At 48.0% G+C, this 14,841-nt stretch overlaps 1 protein-coding gene across 2 annotated transcripts; it reads left to right on the top strand.

Annotated features, from left to right (window-relative positions):
- The first annotated feature begins 4,150 nt into the window (after window positions 1-4,150).
- Window positions 4,151-13,958, top strand: S100A1 (S100 calcium binding protein A1). 2 transcript variants are annotated; one of them, XM_020810765.3, is made up of 3 exons: window positions 4,151-4,308; window positions 10,904-11,089; window positions 13,602-13,958. In XM_020810765.3, exons 2-3 carry the CDS (start codon window positions 10,949-10,951, stop codon window positions 13,743-13,745), a joined length of 285 nt encoding a protein of 94 aa, XP_020666424.2. In that variant the 5' UTR covers window positions 4,151-4,308; window positions 10,904-10,948; the 3' UTR covers window positions 13,746-13,958. The 2 variants fall into 2 exon arrangements, with proteins under 2 accessions (XP_020666424.2, XP_020666426.2); XM_020810767.3 differs by lacking the exon at window positions 4,151-4,308 and adding an exon at window positions 10,043-10,147.
- Window positions 13,959-14,841: the final 883 nt, after the last annotated feature.

The following is a 14,841-nucleotide window of genomic DNA, read 5'->3' as shown; positions in this document are numbered from 1 at the left end:
GTTTGTTTCTTAATTTCCTGTATGCCTTTCCTCACTTTCCTTTCCTCCACATTTCATCTGCTAACAACAACCTGACAAGGTGGGACAGTTGGAAATTGTGTGTGCGAGAGAGACTTATCTCAGGTAAGATTTTCACAGATTCCAATGTATCTTCTTGGATCTGTGGGGATTAGAACCAGCAACTCTTCAGTCTCCATGCCCTAACCATTATACCACACGGCCTCTCGCTTGTATGGGGAAACAGATGAGCTATTATTTCAGTTCCACATGTCTTGACTAAGTTGCGGTAAAGTCTAGAGCACCAGAGGATATCCTCCCCTGAATATTTCACGCCTCACCTCCCATGAGACCCACCCAATGTGGATAAAGCATGATGGGAGTTGTTGTCCCAAACATCAGGAAGTTGTCTGTAGACCCATGGATTAAGCTGAAAGGGGTGCTACAGGGTGGGGACTGGGGCGAATTTCATTGCAGTCCTTTATTTTGGTAAGAAATTGTGGAAATTTACAAAAATCCACATTATTCGTGGAAAGAGTGCACAAAAATTCGCAGAAGTTAGAAACGACAATGGCTTCACGTGTGGGTTGGAATGAACGGCCTCTCTTCCTGTAAAAAAACATTGCCTGAAGTGATTAAAAAAAAAAAAAGGCTCGCCACCCCATAGTTAAAGAATTATTCTAATCCTTGAGACATCAGTTAAGCTGTTTTCCATTATTTTGAATAGCTCACCCCCCAAAAAAAGTTACATTTCGGTATGCTTTTGGTGGGTGTGACTTTGGTCCACCCTGCATTTCATCAGCCTGGTTCCACGATTAGCTAAGAGAGAGGCTGGACTCCTTTCACGGCACCGAATCCTGACGAATTTCGGTCCCAAGCATTCGTAAAAGAGGGTTTGCACTCCACCCGGGTACCACCTAAAGTCATGGCTCTCTGTCGGCTAGGGCTGAGCCTCTCATCCCCAAACCAAATCGAGGTTGGTTTCTCCGAGACTCCCAGATCCGAGCAGATCCAAAACCTGTTTCAGTCTTAAAACTTTTAAGCAGGTGGGGGGAGATCTTTGTAGGATGCTTGGCAGGATTCGCCTATAAATCTTTCCAACGCCTACTTGATTTCCAAGCCTAATAAAACTCTCTCGCTATCAGTCAAGTTGAGCAAGCTTTCTCTGCCGGGGAAAGGCGGTTCAGGGTAGAGAGATCTCCAGATCTTTTTTACAGTTCTCACTTCCACCACGACCTGAGGATACGCTTGAGCCGGGATTTTAAGGCGTTTCTGCAAGATCTAATGTTTAAATCCAGGGCTCGGGGGAAAAAATATACTAATTTTTGCACAACTTTCAGATTCTTTCATGATCAATGAAAGTGGCTACTGGAAATTGATAGAAAATCAAAGTGTTCCACATTTTTGTTCTGAAAACAATTATCTTTACGGTCTGGATCAGACCCAGTATGTGTGTTTTATACTCTTCTGGAAACTGTATAATCAGTCATTTTGCTGTGGCCAACAGGGTTGACTTGTCTTCTGGACAGAACTGTCTTTACGGAGTTGGGGCAACAGAGACAGAAGGCAAGGTTCATTTCAATTTGTGTTTGGGCAGAATGAACCAAACTTTGCAAACAATGTGTTTGCAAAAATAATCCCGGAGGCTTTTAAAAAATGCATTGATGCAGGAAGAAATAGAGTGGAGACATTTTGGCCTGCCATCTCCGAAGCCGCCTGTTTTTTTGTGTGCAAAACCTAAGCATTCCCAATTCCGCACCGTGGACGGCAAGAACGACTGGTTTATCTGAGTGTCGGCTTGATGCAATGTTGGTTAAACCTGTTTGCAGAGAGAGAGAGAGAGAGAGAGAGAGAGAGGGCTCTTCTCCCAAGAACATGCAGGCTGGCTTTCTGTCCACCCGCTGGTTTGCTGGCTACCGGGCAAGCTTGGACCTGTTGGGGGCCACCGATGCCCCACCCTGCCCCTCCCGTTGCCTTTTCGGAGCTGGTGCGTCGGCCACAGAGAAGAAGGCATCTCTCCTGGAAAGGATTGTAAAGGAAGAGGAGGGAAACCGGATGGATCCCCAGGGGAGGTGGTGGGATGTGTGTGTGTGGAATCTGGCCCCAAATGGCTGCAAGGCAGTCTGGTGGAGTGGCTAGAGCAGGAGGGAGGGGAATCTCGGACCCTCTGGGTGACTTGGCTCGCAACTCCCATCATCCACAGCCATCGTGGCCAAAAATAAGGGAATCTGGGATTTGGAGTTAGAAATAGTTGGCTGCAGAGGTCAGAATTCAAATTCCTTCCTTCCTTCCTTCCTTCCTTCCTTCCTTCCTTCCTTCCTTCCTTCCTTCCTTCCTTCCTTCCTTCCTTCCTTCCTTCCTTCCTTCCTTCCTTCCTTCCTCTCTATTTTTCCTTCCTTCCTTCCTTCCTCTCTATTTTTCCTTCCTTCCTTCCTTCCTTCCTTCCTTCCTTCCTTCCTTCCTTCCTTCCTTCCTTCCTTCCTTCCTTCCTTCCTTCTGTCCATCATCAGCTTCTGTCCTTCGTCTACATCTCTGTCTCTATCTTCCTTTCTGAAGAAAAGGCAGGATTCTCTGGAAAAGACGATAACCTTGGGAAAGGCGGAAGGGGTCAGGAAAAGAGGAAGAGAGAGAATACAAGATGGACAGAGTCCCTAAAGGAAGCCACAAGCTTGAGTTTTCAAGAGCTGATCAGACTTCCTGGGGACAGGGCCTTTTGGAAGATGGCTCATTCAGAGGGTCGCCGGAAGTCAGAAGAGACTTGAAGGCAGAACCACATAGCAAAACACCTTCCTCTCCCTGTCTTTCCATCTGTATATCCTCCACCCTATGGCTCCCCTCTATATTTTCTCTCCATATTAGAGCCTTCCTTTCCTTTCTCCTGCCCCCCTCCATTTCTGTCTCTCCATTTATCTCCTTCTCTCTCCTTCTCCTCTCTGTGGCTCTTTGTTTCCTCCGCTCTGCCCATCTTTCCGGTGGGGATGATGACCGCAGGAGTTTACGAAGAATGCAAGATGATGAATGGATGCTTTGCATCGGCAGGAGATGCTGGATTGCCCTCCTGCCTTGCCCGCTGACTCTGTCTCCATTCCCCCCTTTCCAAGTTCTTTTCATTGTGATGATGGGAGAGAAGTCAAGCAGAGTTGACCGGAGATGAATTTCCAGGACTAATTGACCCATGAATAATGAACAAGTTCAGATAGGATGAACTCATCAGAGTCCCTCGAGCGTTCAAATGGAGAAAGGTTGGTGTTCGGACAGAAACGCGGACACTAACTCCCTATCGGGAAGCGACGCCGTGCTAAGCTCTGCAGCCTGGAAAGAACCACGTCAAAAAAGAAACCATTATAGAGCAGTGGACTAAAAAAAGTCCTCAATCTGGTCCCTGTTTTAACCAAGTCGTCCTGTGATGAAGAAAGAGCAAGGATGTCAGGGATGGATCAAGGAGAGTACAGAACGCCAGTGTCTTGTCTGGAAAAGCTTTTAGTTACATGAGAAAGCAAAGAGTTACTTTTTAAACACAGGAACTATAAGGGCAACTAATTACCCTGGCCTTAGTTCTGTACCCGTTGGGAGCTATTTTTTTTTCCCAAAGCAGCCCTCCAGACAAAACCCCAAAGGATTGTGCAAGATCCAAAATCCAGGGTGGAGGGAATTCCGTTCAAATACCATTAAAAGCCAGGCTTCTGAGTCTGACAGGAGTCTTCATCCACCAGGCCTGATGAGGAGACCTGCAAGGCTCAAAAGCTTGCGCGTTTTTGTTCTTTGAAAACTGGAGCTCTCAAGGTTGTCTCTTTCTCCTGCTTCATTTTTTCCCCTCCGAGGGAATGAGACATTCAAGAAGCTGGTTCTCTTGAGATTTTTTTTTTAAAGGTAGCAAAGTTGCACAGAAAGACCCGAAATTCGGAAATGGAGAACAGACGCAGGCTGATTTCATCGCTTGGTCTGGCCTCCGCTGGGCCCGGCTGTGGGGGGGGGGGGAGAGCGAGTTCAGCATCTCCAGCATCCAGCAGGACAGTCGAATCGCACCTTGTTTGATGAAGCAGGAATGGAGAGAAAGGGGGGGTAGGATGATTACCAGATGCCTTTGGAGACTGGGGTACAATAGCTGTCTTTGTCGTGCCCCGACCGCCAGGCCTCGCCAGGCGAAAACAAGCACGCTCCTGTCTGCGTGCCAGCCTTTCCCCCATTGGTGTCTTAAAGTGGGGAGGGTCAGGGGGGAGGATCCGGCCCCAGTATTAGGCAGGGCACTCCAGCAAACACCCCCCCCCAAGCACCCGGTCCGGTCGCGAGACGGTTCCCATCCTCTTTTAAGTAAGTAGTTTGGGGTTTAAAGGGGGGGAAAGGGGGCATAGGATATTGGGTAAGGGTCTCCTCTGCGTTCACCCCATGGGCCACAGGGTGAGTGCCTGCCGACAGAAGGCGAGGAGGCACAATCCAGCCGGTTTGCCGCCTCTGGTGCAAGCGTTAAAAGTTGTGACTTGGCTAGGGGACAGGAAGGGCTTTTTGTCCAAAAACTCTGGAAAAAAAATATACCAGAAAAAGGGGGGGGGCCGAAGAACACGGTCCTGTGCGTCTCTATGAAACGTCGTCATCGTCGTCTGAGAATGGCCGAAGCTGGACGGGACCCTGTGGGTCAACTAGTCCAGCCCCTGTCAAGGAGGCACAGCACGGGGGATTCGAACCCCCAACCACCAGCTCTGTAGCCGGTGACCTTGACCCCTAAGCTCTTCAGCAGGATGGCTCTCGCTTGATGGGGTCTGGCGCTGAGATTTAGTTGTTTGAGAGGCGTTTGGGGGTTTAGCTGAGAAAGGTGGGATCCGGGACAGACCCCAACGCGTGTTGGCAACCCTCAAGGCGGCTCAGTGTGAAGGGGCTCAGCCGTTTCCCCTGAGATGAAAAATGAGATAACAATTTTTGGGAGGTGGTTGAGTGGTTATGCGAGGTGTGTGCAAAGGTGTGACCTTTCGTGGCGGTGTTACCTGGTGGTGTGTCAGAAGGAAGGGAATCGAGGACAGTAAAATGCTGGAGCGACGCTCCCACAGCAGATACAATGAGCCTTGTGGAACTCACGGCCACTAGATTTTTTTATTGTCTATTGTGTGGTTTATGTCGGACTGCTCCATTGTATTGCGCTGTTCAAGGGTAATATTCAAGAGTAATATTGTTTCCTTGCCGTTTGCTTTCTGATGCAATAAAAATAAGCTAACAGCCATGACAGATGATGGAGAAGGGGGATGGAAAGAAGATGACGATAGCCATTAGACATCTTTAACGAAAAATTAGTCCGAATCCTTTAATTCTTTCCTGGGAAGAATTCGAGACGTCTACTTGGGGCCAAACTATAGTTTAATAGAACCTCCATACGCCACAGCAGTCTATCTCTGATTGTTGGTTATCGGGGGGGGGGGGGGGCTGAACGAACGTTAAGTGGAACCTCCATGTGCAACCATAGTCTATCTCAGAAGGCTCATGTTTGGGGGCTAGAAGCTGAGGGGAAAAAATGAGATAGACCCTGAATCAGAGTTTGGGAGTGTGCGCTCTGTCCAATCCCCTGCCTGGTGTGCGCGCACACCCACAACTCCCGTGCCCTGGGGCCCTGCTTGGGGTTGATCGCGGCTAAATCTGGATTATTGAGGACACTGGTTGGCTGTCCAGACCTCGCACCACCTTTTCCCATTCCTGCCCCGACACACACGCCCCTTCCTAAAACCGCCTTGCGTGCGCCAGCGGGGGCCAAGAAATGAATGGGTCCTCTGTCGCGGCGGAGGGTGGGAGAGCGCCGGAAAAGAGCCGTAAACAGCAACCCTCCCGGGCGCTCCCTGTTTAAGCACCAGCCTGGGTAGACATCCATCAGGAGGGGAGAACGCGCTGTTTTGAGTACAGAAATATCCTGGGGAAGAGTGGAATTTTGTTTGAGGCAGGCTGGGAAGAGTTAGACCCAGAATATTCAGTGGTGTGGTTTAATGGTGAGAAGTTCGGGCCTCGGTTTGGGAGGTCCTGGGTTCGAGTTCTCCACCGAGCCAAGAAAAGGACTAGGAAGTCCACCCCACAGGGAGGTTGAAAGGACAAAATGGGAGGAGAACCGGGGCTGACGGAGCGGCTAGCACAATGGGATCTGGCGACGGGAATGTCTGTTCTCGGTGCGCCATGAAATTTGCCGAGTCTCGTTCTCTCTGGCCTCCCTCAGAGGGTTGTTGTGAAGTTAAATGGAGAGAAAACTATAGAGAACCATGGCTGTGTAGTGGATGGACTGGGATTCACGATGCTGAGGTTTTGGTCCCTCCTGGCTATGAAATTCTCTGGTCGGCCTTAGAGTACTCTCCCTCCGTCTCTATCGCTCCCCTTCTTGATCTTCCTCACAGGGCTGGTATGAGGAAAAGGTAGAAGGAGGGGCCACATAGAGTAAGCTGAATTCACTGAAGGTGGGATGTCTGACAGGCAAGCTCCTAGGATGAAGAATGATGGGATTTGGAGTCCAAGAAAAAAAATTTAAAATCCCACCTCGCAAATAAACAATGCTTCACTTTCACGCCACAGACTCCAGAGTTTTGAATAGCTTCTAAGTAGAGTTAATTTAAAATAAATAAATACTTCCAATAACCCGAGGGACTGTGGGCTTTGCCACAGGCCTAATTAAAAGGAAGCCAAATGTAATTACATCAAATTGGCTCCCAAGTATGTGTGCATAGGATCACTGTTCAGTATATGTACAGTGTTTTTTATTACAGTAACAAACACACCCAAAACAACAGCGCTTTAAAACATAAGAAAAGGTAGTAAGGCATGACATCACCAATTAACATTGGCCCTCAACTTGATTAATTAATTACATCAGTAGGTGATATATAGAGTACACAGATAAAGCCACTCATCATAACAAATAATATTGGACTGACTCAGCAGGATACGGAAAGTTTGTTTTTTTCAAGAGGCCCACCTCAGAGCCAAAAAGAATTCCAGGAGATGAAAAATATTAAAAAGAACCTCTGATCATGTGATAAGTGTTTTTCTCTTCCTGCCAAATATATATTAAAAATAAAAATGTTTTCCCAACTTTGTGACCATTTCAACCGTTTCAAGGATCTACAGTACTTGAATTCTGCCTGACAGACAGACAGACAGACAAGACGGGCAGCTAAATGTGGCTCGCCTGGGAGAAGGGCCTTAACTAGAAAGTTCTGAGGCCTAGCTAGGCCTAGCTTGGTGTCAGCTTCCTGTTCCTGCCCCAGTGCTAGCTGGGAGCTTCCTCTCTGAACAGGAAGCTAGGCCTAGCTAGGCCTCAGAACCTTCCAGTTAAGGCCCTTCTCCCAGGCGAGCCACATTTAGCTGCCTATAAGGTGTCCATCTGCTGGGTAGAATGCCCAGAACGGAGAATAATGGGATTTGTAGTCCAAAACAATCTGAAAATCCCATCCTTCCTTCCTTGATAAGCTATAGTATTTTGCTACTGGGCAGTACATGAGTACATCATAGATTTAGGCCCATCCAAAGAAAATTTAAGGAATTCTGAAAGGGTGTGCCTTTGAGGAGCTGCTGTATCCTGATAATGGAAAAATGGCTATATAATGGAAAAAATGGCTATATATATTTAAAAATCAGTAAACGACACGCATCAAGGGCCATGTGTCACATTACGTAGAAATGGGAATGTTCCAAAACAACGAACGTCCTGTCGTCAGAAAATAGTAAGATGATTCTGCCATGCCAGGACAGATTTCCTCAAGTGTCTGAGGACAGGAAGCACAGGAGAAAGATTAAACCGGGTTGAAATTCAGAGAGATGGAATGCAGGCAGCCGACTTGACGTCTCTCGCTTTGCCAAATCAGTTCCACATCCTCGGGAAGCCTCCGTGAGGGCAGCTCACATTGCCCACTAGTGGAAAGTTCAGGATACTGCCATACCCAGCCGGGCCAAATTATCGCTGGAGATTTCCAACCCCCCTCCCACAAAGTTTTCTGAGAATTTTCTCTTTTGAGCTTACTTGACGTGGCCTTGCTACGAAAGAGCAGGGGTTGCTAGCCTTGGTTTCCCCGATGTTCTTGGACTCCGACCCTCAGAAATCTTGCCCAGCGCAGCTCGTGGGGAAGGCTTCTGGGAGTTGTAGTCCAAGAACATTTGGGGAGGGGGAACTAAGGTTGGGAACTCCTGCTTTTGTAGATGTACAGAATATTCTCCACCACATTCTTTGAAGGCTTGCGAGAAGGCGCCGGTTAGACCAAACCGAAGATTTTGGCAAATCTTGGGTTTTCCTTTTTTGGCACTGCATTTCGCCGGACTCCCGGGGACCGGCGTGTCCCGGAGCGCATGGAACAATGTGCCTGTAAAGGACGAGGTGAAACCCAGCGCCGGAGGGGGAAAACATAATAACCCAATTCATGATTCATGACTTCCCTCTGCAACATTAATGCCGAGGAAGGTTTATTCTTCCCCGCAAGCGAGGGGGGCTCGTAACGAGATCGGAGGTGGTTTTGATCGGGCTGCCCTTGACTCTGCGCCAGGCCCCGGATCTGGTTTCGTGGCTCCATCGTTTCCGAGGTGACCATTCAGGGCGAAGGGTTTTCATTCAACGAGAGCCCTTGTTTCCTCCCTGCGTTGCCCTGAGTCAGATGGGCCTCGGATCCGTCACCCGAGCAGCTGCTTTGACAGCCGCCTTTGTCTGAATGGGACCAGCAGAGACACCCGATCCTGGGTCTCTTATCGGAAAGATGGGTTGCAGGTTCTCTGACGGCAGGAATCAGAGTTGTGGTATTCATAGCCAGCCTGCTGACGATACTTCTGGGAAGTCATGCCTGAACCTCACACGGCTGCTGAGATTTCACAAAATCTCTGAATTCCCCAAATCTCCATCTGCGTTTTTCTGGTTCCATGTGCATCACCGGCTCACTTCCTTTTGCTGGCTGGGAACGATTTTAACATATCTTTTTTTTAAAAAAAGAAGAAAAAACAGCTTTTTTAAAAGGTGGCTATCCTATGCACACTTTCTACAGAGTAAGCAGGATGGATTGGGGGGAATCGTCCGATTCCACATTCTCTTCTGTTTTGTATTACAGTATTTTAGGCCTTCTCTCTGTCCCAGCTATGAAAAATTGGATTTGCATGAACAGACACAAAATTATATCAAATGTTATGGAAGAGAAATTGAATAGGTGCCTTCTGGGAAGCCACTTTGAAAGATGGGAAGTAACTTTTTTTTAAAACTGCAATTGCCCGTACTTCCTTCCTTGCAATACCTAAGGCATACCTTTTCCGACGGCACTGCTTAAATAAAGCACATTTTAATTGCAATGTTACAAGGAAGACCTCTGTTGTTGTTGTTTTTATATACTTTTGGTTTTTCATACTGTATCTGTTTCCAGTTACATGTATAGTTAAGGCGGGCAGTTACTTTCAGTTTTTGCAAATTTTGTTTTGGGGGCGATGTTTTTCAAAGTAACAGAAAAAGATCTACGTTAGTCACAAATATTGACGAAATCTCTATGAATAACAAGGAAGCAAAGAGTCACTTTGTTGTAAGGCGAGTAACAATGGCAGGGTGCCTCGGAACGGTACCTGCTAGTAATTACTTTTTAGAAGGAATATTTCAAGCACTTATTCTCTATGCGGCTTGCACTCGGAAAGGAGAAGCCGAAGCACGTACCAAGTTCTTGGGTAAAGTTTGGAGGTGGGGATGGAGTCCCCCCCCCCCGGTTTTGGGACTACAACCCCTGTCATTCCTCAGCCAGCACGGTCGCTGTGGATTATGGACACTGTAGTCTCTTTTTTAAAAAGGACATTTCCCCACACTTGGGTGTTGTGTATTCAACTGGGAGGAGGAGAAAAGGTCTCTGTGGCTTACAATGGAGATGAATTTTCCATTGTATGCACAGGCTGTCATGGAGCTTAATGGCTTTACTGGAAAAAATGAAAACCTTCCCTTCCCCACTCCGGCATTTCATGGCTCCTTTAAATTCGGACAGAAGCCAGGCTGTCCAGTGGCCGGTATCGGATTCTCTCCGGGGGGAGGAGAAAGGTTCTTATTTAAAGCCACTGGACGGCTATTTCGGACCTGCTTTGTCAGAGAGAGCCTCCGGAGGACGAAAGCCGAGATCCGGGTGAGAGAGAGAGAGAGAGGAGGGAGAGGTGCTGACGGTGGTTTCAGGTGCTCAACCAGGTGAGGTTGGCCACCTGTAAAGGAGGGGTGGGCGGGCGAGGGGAAGATACTTGAGTAGCCGCAATTAGAGGGAAAGGTCTCCACGCTGGACGACAGGCTGCTGAACGTTGGGAAGCGTCCATTGCGCTAAGAGCTCTGGCGTTTCAGAGCCAGAGGGTTGGGAGTTCGATTCTCCTGCGGTGCCAATACTTGGATAAGGCCTATACTTGATGATCCTCGGGGTCCCTCCCAGCTCTCCAATTCTATTATTATGATTATTTCATTGCTCTTTGTGTTTTGACTCTTCCTTGGCCGAGACGCTTTGCACCTTCCCAATGATCCTATAGGTGAAGCCAGCTCAAGAGATTAACATAGGCCCCAAAGTTAAGCAGGGGTAAGCGGAGACTCGAACCCGGGTCTCTCCAGCTCTCGTCTGACGGAGATGTTGTCTACCCTCATACTTTCACTTCCCTCGGGGACGATGCCTCCATCAGCTTCCCTCTGGCCTCCGCCGAGCAGGAACCTAAGAATATATTGCTTTCTTGCAATTTTGGGCTCGTGGCAATGACCTTGCGCTCCTATTTCTTTCCCGGAAATTCAAACAACTCCCAAAGAGCATGAAGACTGGTCTCACCCTGTGACTCCAGTTCCTTCCTGGGGAGTGGGATTTTACCCCATGTGATGGCCTATCCTGGTTTTCCTTTTAATTTTACTTCCCCCTCTCTTGTCCTGTTTTAACCATCCGACGCACCCAAAGGCTTTCATTTCTCCCCTTAGGTCCGGTTCCTTTGACGAGCTGCCCTTAACGCCCTCCGCGCCGCCATGGGGTCCGAACTGGAGAACGCGATGGGCGCCCTCATTTCCGTCTTCCACAGCTACTCGGGCAAGGAAGGGGACAAATATAAGCTGAGCAAGAAAGAGCTGAAGGACCTCCTGCAGAACGAGCTGGGCAGTTTCCTGGAGGTAACGCTGTTCGATGTTCCTTCCCGGATCAAGCTCCGGGGTAGCCTCTCCGACCACCTCGGGGAAGCGGGTCGTCCCAAACGGGAACTTTGTCCAAATTTTGTTGGTAGATCCCTGGAGAAGGGGAGAGAGATTTTGCTTTCTGGATGAAAGCCGGAGAGAAAAACCAAAATGATGTTCTTTCTCTGACTTACCGCTGAGCCTCTCTTTTTTTGGGGGGGCTCAGTCCACCCCAGATGCCCACATGCACATACAAGCCAGATCAGTGGGCCGCAGAAAGATAACTCGATAGGTCTGAGAGGCTAGAGGGAGGACGGTTGGCCCTAGCTGGGAACCAGGTCTCGGCAGGAACACATGCCTGGAACGCACCCCGAAAGGTTTGTGCTGGTGACGCAAACCCATATTTGCTAGCCCGCAGTGTTGCTTCCTATTCTTGACACAGGGCATCAGGTAACCTGCAGAACTCATGGCCACCAGATATGAATGGATGGCATGAAATGAGGACGTATGCAGGGAGATTGGTCAGCCACAATGGCTGGGTGGAGACTCCAGGTTCAGAGGCAGTCTACCACCGAAGACCAGATCTTTGGGGTCCAAGAAAGACAGAGATGGGTCAATTTTTTTCCCTGATGATGGTGGGCTGCCTGGCTCACCACTCTGTCACAATGGAGGGACTTGTAAGCAGACGGTTTGTGCTGTTGGAACTGAGAGATGTTCCTTTCGCAGCTTTTATGCGATGCAGAGGGGCTGGGCGTTTTGTACGTTTTCCAGCTCCCTAACTCCAGTGTCGTCGTCTCTGTATGCGTCAGATGTGCTGAAAGTCCGTGTGGGCAGACTTAAGGCTCCCGGAACGGCTTTCTGGGGAGTCTTGAGGCTTCAGGCTGAAAGTCTCAGGAGCCCACCCACTGGAACTGAGAGCAAAAGATTTCTTTTAAAAACTTGCCATGATCTGTTCTTTATGCAATTAAGATTTGAATGAATGGAGAGCAAAAGAATTCATCACCAGGGTAGAAATATTTTGAGGGAAAGTCTGTCTCCCAGACGTTGCGGCTGGTGTTTAAAACCTCAATCCGCCAACTTCCAGGAAAAGGATCTAGAATGGTACTTAGGATTTTTCGGGCAACATTTTGGGGCAAGCCACCCCAAGGGCAAAATTTAATTTTCGGGCTTACTCAGGAGGGCAGGGCAGAGGCATTCCAGAAGGTGCTGAGTGGAGTGGGGGAAAATGCCAGCATCTTTTCGATGCCGACTGCGAAGGATCTCGCTTTAGGAGAGGTCTTGTAACTCTTTAGAAGCGGAAGAGCATGGTACGAAAGCAAGGAAAACACTGGGTAACTGTGGGAAAGGAGGCAGGAGCCTCGAAGGAATGCCATTTCGAGGGCAAACCCGCCCTGGGGTGTAACCATACTAAACAGCAAAACTAACAGTAGGAATGGTAATTAAAGAAACCCCAAAAAATTAGAAATGCATACAGTGGCTCTAGCTGAATCCTATTTCGGTTGGCGAATCTTGAGAACTTTACCTGAAGGTCTATGTTGCAGAGGGCTTGTTGAGCTTGAATGGGAGAAGCTAGGAGCCACCACGAAGAAGGCCCTGTCTTTTGTGCTTCCTAGGCGGGTTGTTCTTGAAGAGGGGCAGCCGAGGAGGTCTGCCTCCCTTGATCTGAACACCGCAGGCAGGGGCGATTCTCCTACGGAAGACCGTCTTCCATTTGTGAGCTTAAAAGCTCAATTTTGAGGACCGGTCCTCCCTGTCTGCTGAGAGCGCGAGGCTTGGGGTCATGAGAAAAGAGGAAGGGGGCTGGGAGAGCCAACTTCGCAATTTACAGTTTCATAAGTTACACATTTAGCCCCGTCAGCTTCTCGAAAGTACTATTTGCTGAGCTGACATGTGTGAAATGCTATCAAAAGATATCCAACTGATGTACTCTGATAAGCAACTCAGCTATTTAGATCTATAACCTTGTTGAGTAACAAGTTATGCAACTGGTAAATTAAACATTACTTTCTAAGGACACGTAGCACCCAAGTTACTTAGGTACAACTAGTTAACACCCAGTTACTTTCAACAGTTACTGTAAAGAATATTTTAAAACACTTTAGGGGCATTTTGGCAGGAGTCCTCCCGCTACTGTGCTACTCTCTTACTAATCCTAAGTGACAAGGGCAGTATGCTTTGGTTTAGCCTTTTGTACGTATTTTAATACATATTTCCAGGGAGCAGTATCAGAATCGGCCACTAGAGGGAACCAGAGAGTACTTCGCTGTCTTTTTCTGGCCTGTTGGGGATTTCAAAGTAATGTCTTAATGATGAGCAATGCAAGGCATTATGCAAAAGATCAGAGCCATGATGGTGACCGTACCACTCCCATCACCAAGAGACAAACAATGGGTGCCATTTAAATTCCATATTTCAGGTTCTGACTTGGCATTTGTACAAGCCAGCTTCCTCTCTTCTTCCCTTTTGCAAGATCTTATAAATAAATCTCTCCGGGGGGGCTTCCGTGTTGCAGACCCAGAAGGACACGGAATCTGTGGACAAGATCATGCAAGAGCTGGATCAGAACGGCGATGGCGAAGTGGATTTCCAGGAATTCGTGGTCTTGGTGGCCACCTTGACCGTGGCTTGCAACACCTTTTTCTGGGAGGACAGCTGAGCAGATCCAGGAAGGCTGCGGGTCAACCATGGAAGCCGCTGTTTGCTGCTCCTGCTCTGCCGAGCCCAGCGCCTCTCTCCTGCCACCCCCTCCCAGGCCCCATTTCTAGTCTTGCGCCTTCTCCTTCCGGCCGGGAGGAAAGAGCACCTTTAGGGGCGATGTAATTCCACAGCGAGACAGCAATGCTTAATAATAAAGCCATCTACCTTGCTACTGGTCTGGTCTTTTTCTCTTGTGTAGGATAATGTTTTGGAAGCTCTCCAGCCAGGAGTTACCCAGCATTTTCTAGGGGGTACTGGATCAGATTCCACAAAACAGGCTCACCACCCTTGTGGTTCCTCCTTTAAAGTTCCAACTAAAACCCGGAGCACATGCACTGCCTATCCATTTGCACAGATGCCCATTTCTACATCCCGGCATCCTAGTTAGTTTCTGGGTTTAACGGAAGGACAGAAGTGTTGCCGCAGCGGCCGAAACAAATTCTTAAACACTATTCTGTTTTTTTTCTCTTTTTAACAGTAGAATACAATCACGTTTATTTTTAAACCCATAAAAATATGAAAAATTTCCCCATAAAAATCAAAGCCAAGGAAGATAAATGATCTTTCTCTTTCCAGAAGATGCCAACTTTTTGGGCCTCATGTTTTCTTTGGATTTTTGAGAACACTCCTGCTTCTGCATGTCTTCTTACTCAACATTTATTTGACATAAATTAAAACAAGGCTCAGGAAAAAAAAACTGTATTAAAAAGAAACAAGGGGTGAGGGAAAGAGGATGAAAATTTGGGGGCGGAGCCAAAGGAAAGGGGCGGGCATGAATACAAATACCGCCCACATCCGGGGCTTCTACTCAAGGTTACTAACCGGTCACGTGGTGCCACTAGGGGAAAAGAAGGGGGAAACCATGCTTCTTGGGGGGGGGGGAAATCAATTCATGCTTTAAATAAAGAATGTCCAAAAAGTAATAACAAACACGCTTTTCATGTAAGAAGAAAAAGGAACGAGGGAAGCCCCCAAATCCTAATAATCGTGTCATACAAATTAGCCATATATGGGGATTCCTTTAAAAAAATATGATTCTCAGTACCCGCCCCCTT

Source organism: Pogona vitticeps, chromosome 15, assembly GCF_051106095.1.
Source record: "Pogona vitticeps strain Pit_001003342236 chromosome 15, PviZW2.1, whole genome shotgun sequence".
Lineage (NCBI taxonomy): Eukaryota > Metazoa > Chordata > Lepidosauria > Squamata > Agamidae > Pogona > Pogona vitticeps.
The sequence above is the reverse complement of the archived record's forward strand: the minus strand, read 5'-3'. Positions and strand labels throughout refer to the sequence as shown.

Excerpts from the sequence above, each read along its gene's own strand:
- S100A1 (XM_020810765.3), top strand. The coding sequence starts at position 10,949 with ATGGGGTCCGAACTGGAGAACGCGATGGGCGCCCTCATTTCCGTCTTC. Across the intron at positions 11,090-13,601 it reads AGCTGGGCAGTTTCCTGGAG|ACCCAGAAGGACACGGAATC; the intron begins GTAACGCTGTTC and ends TCCGTGTTGCAG.